Source organism: Saccoglossus kowalevskii, chromosome 16 (assembly GCF_978046115.1).
Source record: "Saccoglossus kowalevskii chromosome 16, keSacKowa6.1, whole genome shotgun sequence".
NCBI classification, from domain to species: Eukaryota; Metazoa; Hemichordata; class Enteropneusta; family Harrimaniidae; genus Saccoglossus; species Saccoglossus kowalevskii.
In genome coordinates, this window is record NC_140656.1 from 19,523,626 (window position 1) to 19,532,361 (window position 8,736).

Consider the following 8,736-nt stretch of genomic DNA (forward strand, 5'->3'; position numbering starts at 1 on the left):
CAGAGGTCATTACACAACAGTTCCTGTGATATTTGGAGGTTATTACACAACAGTTCCTGTGATATTTGGAGGTCATTACACAACTGTTCCTGTGATATTCAGAGGTTATTACACAACAGTTCCTGTGATATTTGGAGGTCATTACATGACTGTTCCTGTGATATTCAGAGGTCATTACACAACAGTTCCTGTGATATTTGGAGGTCATTACATGACTGTTCCTGTGATATTCAGAGGTTATTACACAACAGTTCCTGTGATATTTGGAGGTCATTACACGACTGTTCCTGTGATATTCAGAGGTCATTACACAACAGTTCCTGTGATATTTGGAGGTCATTACACGACTGTTCTTGTGATATTCAGAGGTTATTACACAACAGTTCCTATGATATTCAGAGGTCATTACACAACAGTTCCTGTGATATTTGGAGGTTATTACACAACTGTTCCTGTGATATTTGGAGGTCATTACACAACTGTTCCTGTGATATTCAGAGGTTATTACACAACAGTTCCTGTGATATTTGGAGGTCATTACACAACTGTTCCTATGATATTTGAAGGTCATTACACAACTGTTCCTGTGATATTTGGAGGTCATTACACAACTGTTTCTGTGATATTTAGAGGTCATTACACAACTGTTCCTGTGATATTTAGAGGTCATTACACAACTGTTCCTGTGATATTTTGAGGTCATTACACAACTGTTCTTGTGATATGTCATTGCACGGAACTTCCTGTGATATTTAGAGGTCATTGCAGGACACTTCCTGTGATATTTAGAGGTCATTGCAGGACACTTCCTGTGATATTTAGAGGTCATTGCAGGACACTTCCTGTGATATTTAGAGGTCATTACACAACTGTTCCTGTGACATTTAGACGTCATTACACAACTGTTCCTGTGATATTTAGAAGTCATTACACAACACTTCCTGTGATTTTTGGAGGTCATTACACAACTGTTCCTGTGATATTTAGAGGTCATTACACAACTGTTTCTGTGATATCTAGAGGTCATTACACAACTGTTCCTGTGATATTTAGAAGTCATCACACAACTGTTCCTGTGATATTTAGAGGTCATTACACAACTGTTTCTGTGATATTTGGAGGTCATTACACGACTGTTCCTGTGATATTCAGAGGTCATTACACAACAGTTCCTTTGATATTTGGAGGTCATTACACGACTGTTCCTATGATATTTAGAGGTCATTACACAACAGTTTATGTGATATTCAGAGGTCATTACACAACAGTTCCTGTGATATTTAGAGGTCATTACACAACAGTTCCTGTGATATTTAGACGTCATTACACAACTGTTCCTGTGATATTTAGACGTCATTACACAACTGTTCCTGTGATATTTAGAAGTCATTACACAACACTTCCTGTGATATTTGGAGGTCATTACACAACTGTTTCTGTGATATTCAGAGGTCATTACACAACAGTTCCTGTGATATTTAGAGGTCATTACACAACAGTTTATGTGATATTCAGAGGTCATTACACAACTGTTCCTGTGATATTTAGAGGTCATTACACAACAGTTCCTGTGATATTTAGAGGTCATTACACAACAGTTCCTGTGATATTTAGAGGTCATTACACAACTGTTCCTGTGATATTTGGAGGTCATTATACAACTGTTCCTGTGATATTTAGAAGTCATTACACAACAGTTCCTGTGATATTTAGAGGTCATTACACAACTGTTCCTGTGATATTCAGAGGTCATTACACAACAGTTCCTGTGATATTTAGAGGTCATTACACAACACTTCCTGTGATATTTAGAGGTCATTACACAACACTTCCTGTGATATGTCATTGCACGGTACTTCCTGAGATGTTTTGAGTTCATTGCACAACACTTAAAGTCAGGAGTGATCATTGTTGAGGTGTAAAACATTTTATTGTATATCAGTTTTGGGTTGTTAGAGGACACACTAACCTACACCATATTCATTTGATGGCATAAGTGAATGTGAAGGTTTTGTTAACACTGGTAGTGAAATGGTTGTTGTGTCAGACTCATGATCAGTCAATCAAACTTCAAATCCTATCTAGAATTAAACTCCAAAATGTTTCAACCCCTTACCCTGTGCTACAGACCCGATGGGAAGGCTAAATCCACTAGCCAAGGTGCATTCAATAATGGATGCCACTCTGACGGAGCATTGATATAGGTAGTACCAGTGCTTGTTTATGCATGGTCATTGCCAGGATAGTACAATAAATTGCCATAATGTAGTTTCTGATTGGAAGACTTTCACTTACTTAGTCCTAAACATGAATATAGATAAATCCCTGTTTCTGTAACGAATATGAAAAATGGTAGAGAACACACACAAAATGATGTTCATCTTAACTGGATGTTGTTTTAGCTATAACCATGGAAACACATTAGTTAAACACACAACACACGTTTCTATGCAATCAAGAGATACTACGTGTTACAATATTCAAGTTTATTAATCACTTATTATATTGCCTTCACAGATACAGAAATACAATGCTTATTCGTCAAATGATAAACGAATATATGGTGTTGGCATACATTTTTTGCTTATGACATTTATTGATTGAGCAAGAACAATTGTTAAATTTAATATTTCATGTGGAATACACATTGAGCATAGCTGGAAGCTCTACGTTATAAATTAGGTACTGTAAAATACTTTATTTTAGCTGGAATTAATTTTCACTGAAAAGATATTGTGGGTGTTTTGTATGGAATTTATTTTCACTGATTTTTGATGAGTTGAATGTGAAACATAGGGAAAAAGCTATATTCCCTGGATTTTATTTTCACTGAATCATTCCTTCAAAGAAAATAGCGAAAATTATTTCTAAGCCAAAATAAAGTATTTTACAGTAATACATTAACAACATGGAGGAGGTCTATCAGAGTCAATACCACAGTCACAGATGTTCAATATAATGTCAACATTGAATTAAATTAAGTCTGTGTTCAATACGATCTCAGCAGTGATGTAAATAAGTGGCCAGTATTCAACACTGATATTGATAAAAAGTTAGCTCTGCCATCTTTTATAGACCGTAAAATAAAATGATACTTTAGTCAAGTTGTTTAGTTCCAAATTTTGTCTGTTTAGTAACAAATTATGTAAATTCACTTTGTTACTTTAGAATTATCGTTAGTTATTTCACACAGATTTTGTGAAATCCACAATTAAATAAACTACAAAAAAGTGTGATCACCATGGTCACTAATTAATATATAATAATAGTTGGCAAATAAGCGAAATATACCATAATTAAAATTCTATAAATAACATTTACACTTAAATTGACACATTGACTAATATATACACTAATTTAGCTTGTAACTGGTAAACCTGGACACTAACTATGTCACTACCCAGAAACCAATGCAGCTTTCATCAGACAAACCTACAGCATACGCATGCATCCTGGCCATGGATGGATGGATAGTGCAATAATGTTCACTGAGAATAAAATGAGAAACGTTCACCACAGATTCACAACACTTGTCAACATGTGGATAGTTTACCACAGTTCAACACTAGTCAACATGTGGATAGTTTACCACAGTTCAACACTAGTCAACATGTGAATAGTTTACCACAGCTCAACACTAGTCAACATGTGGATAGTTTACCACAGTTCAACACTAGTCAACATGTGGATAGTTTACCACAGCTCAACACTAATCAACATGTGGATAGTTCTCATCAACATCAATCTGAATGGTATTGTAAAGAATCCTAAATTACTGAACATGGAATCAAACCACCATTAGCATGATAGTTTATATTAAAATATAGTCAAAAACAATTAAACAATCTGAACACATGAAACATTAATCCTGTACAAATATTGCTGTAAATCACGACTGAGTATGAAACGACACCATGTTTATATGCACCAACAAATACAAAAATAATGGCAGAACTTGTATTCACTATAAACCAAAAATAAAAAAAAAAATCTCTGGTTATTTAAAAATCATGTAAATATTCATACAAACACATACCATCATTGTACTAATAATAAATCACAATAAAAATTCACTGTTACATTAAAATGAATACAAAAAAAAAAAAATCCCACATTATTTACAGTGTAGCATAATGGGCTATACAAAATACAAGATTGTCTGTACTTAAAAAGTTCACAGAGTATATTTGTGTCAGCTATGTGTAACTATGCTGCACAAGGACTGCATTGTTGTTCGCTATGCTACACATCAACATCACTCCAAACAATTGCTACAGTCAGGAACAGTAAATACTTCAAAGCTCTAAAAGCAGAGAAAAATCACAGGAAAGCCCAGAGAAAAATCACACAACGGCACAGAAAAAAATCACACGACGACGCAGAGAAAAATCACATGAGTCACATGTAGATTACATGTCTTAGTAAGAACAAAACCGTAAACTGCTTGAATCGGGGAAATTACAAAACGTCATTATCCGAAATTACATGTACCTCAAATCACTAACTAACCTTTTCTACAAGTGAAAAAAGTTTACAGAATTCAAATCAATAACAAGTAAATTATAATAAAAAGTATTAGAAATATTATATGATAATAAGTATTTAACAATGTAAAATTGAATAATTCTAAAGTATCACGATGACAAAAAAGTCTGGGAATCACATAAAAGAATAACTTTATAGGTTATATTAGAAAGTGGCTGCAGGTTGATAATGGAGGACTACACCACTGGCTTTATACTAAATTTTATTGGAAGTGGGAATTAAAAATAAAAGGAAGTGAGAGTGACAGCTTTGTTATGTAAATTATATTTGCTGGAAATTTGTTCCAAATATATTAGGAAGAAATGTGTTGGCAAAATTTAATAAATAAAAAGTATGTATTATGTTGTTAATGCAATTCAGTCCAGTTGAGCGCTACACCAAATACAACGTAGATTATGAGAATATAGCAAAAGTCACACTAAATGTTGATTACAGTGTATTCGTTCAATATCCATAGATTATAATTAAGTAGTTTGTTGTCCAATGCATAACATTAAGTTATTTATAAATTATTATTTCAGATGAACTGATGTGTGTTATAATGTGACATTAATACGTCAAATTAAATCAGCTTGTGAAACTGACATTGAATGACACATGTCAATATGGAATCTGCAGTCAATGCATCAAACTGTGACACATGTCGAATGAGATCAATGTGTCAGACATGATTAGTATGTCACAGGCATATGTCCAGTTAGGGAATGACAAGATTTATAACCGCCAACATTGCACTATTTTTCGGTCAAAGATAACTGTAGTATCATCTCTAGCTCTTCCTGTTCTTGTTTCCTTCTTACTTCATCTGCTTTCAGTTCTTTCTCCGATAGTTCTAAAGCTAGCTTAAGTTGGTGATCAAGTTCATTATCACTACCTGCTCCTAGTGGTGGTGGTAATGAAGTGGGCGGCAGTGGTTGATGGGTTAAACATCTTGTCGGGTTATCTGATTCGGAAGGTTCTGGTTCTTGAGATAATCTCAGACTCTCTTGAATAGCCCTGATAACAAAGAAGATACAAGTCAGAGGAGTGGGAGTAATTGTTGGCAGATGCGAACACCAGCAATTACCGGGTAATTATAGAAATCAGGGCTTTTCCCATTACAATACAACTTAGCATAGAAAAAAAAAATAATTTAAATTATGTGGGTTTGAATGAAATTTAAGGTGAAAACAAAAAAAGCATCAGAACCCTAGGGTAACCTAATTTTAAATTCATATTCATCACTAAAATCACTCTTGTATTAGGTTCCATGGAAAGTTAACCTACTTTCTTTTACTACATATAACCCAACAAAATACAAATAATTTGGAATGTTTTTATATTTTCTGCATTAAATATTATTTTTGGCATATGAACGCAATCATAGTGACTTACTAATCTGCATATGAATGCAATCATAGTGACTTACTAATCTGCAAATGAACTCAATCATAGTGACTTACTAATCTGCAAATGAACTCAATCATAGTGACTTACTAATCTGGATATGAAGGCAATGATAGTGACTTACTAATTTGCATATGAATGCAAGCATAGTGGCTTACTGATCAGCATATGAACACAAGCATAGTGACTTACTAATCTGCATATGAACGCAATCATTGTGACTTATTAATCTGCATATGAAGGCAATGATAGTGACTTACTAATCTGCATATGAATGCAAGCATAGTGACTTACTAATCTGCATATGAATGCAATCATAGTGACTTACTAATCTGCATATGAACGCAATCATTGTGACTTATTAATCTGCATATGAAGGCAATGATAGTGACTTACTAATCTGCATATGAATGCAAGCATAGTGGCTTACTGATCTGCATATGAGTGCAAGCATAATGGCTTACTAATCTGCATATGAACTCAATCATAGTGACTTACTAATCTGCATATGAACACAATCATTGTGACTTATTAATCTGCATATGAATGCAATCATAGTGACTTACTAATCTGCATATGAATGCAATCATAGTGATTTACTAATCTGCATATGAACGCAATCATTGTGCCTTATTAATCTGGATATGAAGGCAATGATAGTGACTTACTAATCTGCATATGAATGCAAGCATAGTGGCTTACTGATCTGCATATGAACACAAGCACAGTGACTTACTAATTGGCATATGAACACAAGCATAGTGACTTACTAATCTGCATATGAACACAATCATAGTGACTTACTAATCTGCATATGAAGGCAATGATAGTGACTTACTAATCTGCATATGAATGCAAGCATAGTGGCTTACTGATCTGCATATGAATGCAAGCATAGTGGCTTACTAATCTGCATATGAACTCAATCATAGTGACTTACTAATCTGCATATGAATGCAAGCATAGTGGCTTACTAATCTGCATATGAACGCAATCATAGTGACTTACTAATCTGCATATGAACGCAATCATAGTGACTTACTAATCTGCATATGAACGCAAGCATAGTGGCTTACTGATCTGTATATGAACACAAGCATAGTGACTTACTAATCTGCATATGAATGCAAGCATACTGATCTGCATATGAACACAAGCATAGTGACTTACTAATCGGCATATGAACGCAATCATAGTGACTTACTAATCTGCATATGAATGCAAGCATAGTGGCTTACTAATCTGCATATGAACGCAACCATAGTGACTTATTAATCTGCATATGAACGCAATCATAGTGACTTACTAATCTGCATATGAATGCAAGTATAGTGGCTTACTGATCAGCATATGAACACAAGCATAGTGATTTACTAATCTGCATATGAACGCAATCATTGTGCCTTATTAATCTGCATATGAACGCAATCATAGTGACTTACTAATCTGCATATGAATGCAAGCATAGTGACTTACTGATCAGCATATGAACACAAGCATAGTGACTTACTGATCAGCATATGAACGCAATCATAGTGGCTTACTAATCTGCATATGAACACAAGCATAGTGGCTTACTAATCTGCATATGAACATAAGCATAGTGACTTACTAATCTGCATATGAACACAAGCATAGTGACTTACTAATCTGCATATGAACACAAGCATAGTGGCTTACTGATCAGCATATGAACACAAGCATAGTGACTTACTAATCTGCATATGAACACAAGCATAGTGGCTTACTAATCTGCATATGAACGCAATCATAGTGACTTACTAATCTGCATATGAACGCAATCATAGTGACTTACTAATCTGCATATGAACACAAGCATAGTGGCTTACTACCAGCAATAGCAGTCTATCTAAATAATCATTATTTATAAACAAACCTTTAACAATTTTACAATACCATACTGACAACAGATTTTGAAATTGAAGTTCATCTACAGCATAAACATTGTAGAGACACAACACTTGAGCCACATGCTTTACCTTTGTAACATACGTTCTTCTTGTGTTGACCTTGGATGACCACCATAGCCTGGTCTACTGTTATTGAGAGCTTCCCACACTGTTACCTACAAGAACAAACATAGTATCCCATTAGGTGTGAAAAGCACAAAGAATTGTATATGCAAGACTTACACGAATCAACTGGACTAAGATACTATGTTAACTGTAAGTGTATTCAATATACCTGTTCACTTTTGGTAAAAGAGGTTAACCATTACAGAGGAGATGGTAGAAAAAAGGTGCAAATTGTTTTTCTCTTCATTTTTTAGGGAGGTTTCCTCTATTACATTTGTAATTGTTATACTTTATATAAATACTTTTTTGTTCATATCACTTCCCCCGTTTGTTTAAAACCATTGAAAACCAGGTTTTTGTTTTTCTAATCTATCACTTACCCTACCCCAATTACTCATGGTCAATGCAGAGTAACAAGGTCTGTTTATAAAACACAATACACATGTTCATCTCATACACAATGACTTACCTGATCGTTTTCAGTGCCAGCATCTAGAAGGCTTTGTTGTATTGATATTCAGAGGTCATTACACAACTGTTCCTGTGATATTTGGAGGTCATTACACAACTGTTCCTGTGGTATTTAGAGGTCATTACACAACTGTTTTTGTGATATGTCATTGCACGGAACTTCCTGTGATATTTAGAGGTCATTACACAACAGTTCCTGTGATATTCAGAGGGCATTACACAACTGTTCCTGTGATATTTGGAGGTCATTACACAACTGTTCCTGTGGTATTTAGAGGTCATTACACAACTGTTCCTG

At 34.5% G+C, this 8,736-nt stretch overlaps 1 protein-coding gene across 1 annotated transcript; it reads right to left on the reverse strand.

Annotated features, from left to right (window-relative positions):
• Positions 1 to 5,264: 5,264 nt before the first annotated feature.
• Positions 5,265 to 8,522, reverse strand: LOC146733736 (ankyrin repeat domain-containing protein 13D-like). Its single transcript, XM_085491538.1, has 3 exons — positions 8,437 to 8,522; positions 7,932 to 8,017; positions 5,265 to 5,541 (listed from the first exon to the last, which is right to left on the reverse strand). Exons 2-3 carry the CDS (start codon positions 7,940 to 7,942, stop codon positions 5,280 to 5,282), a joined length of 273 nt encoding a protein of 90 aa, XP_085347664.1. The 5' UTR covers positions 7,943 to 8,017; positions 8,437 to 8,522; the 3' UTR covers positions 5,265 to 5,279.
• Positions 8,523 to 8,736: the final 214 nt, after the last annotated feature.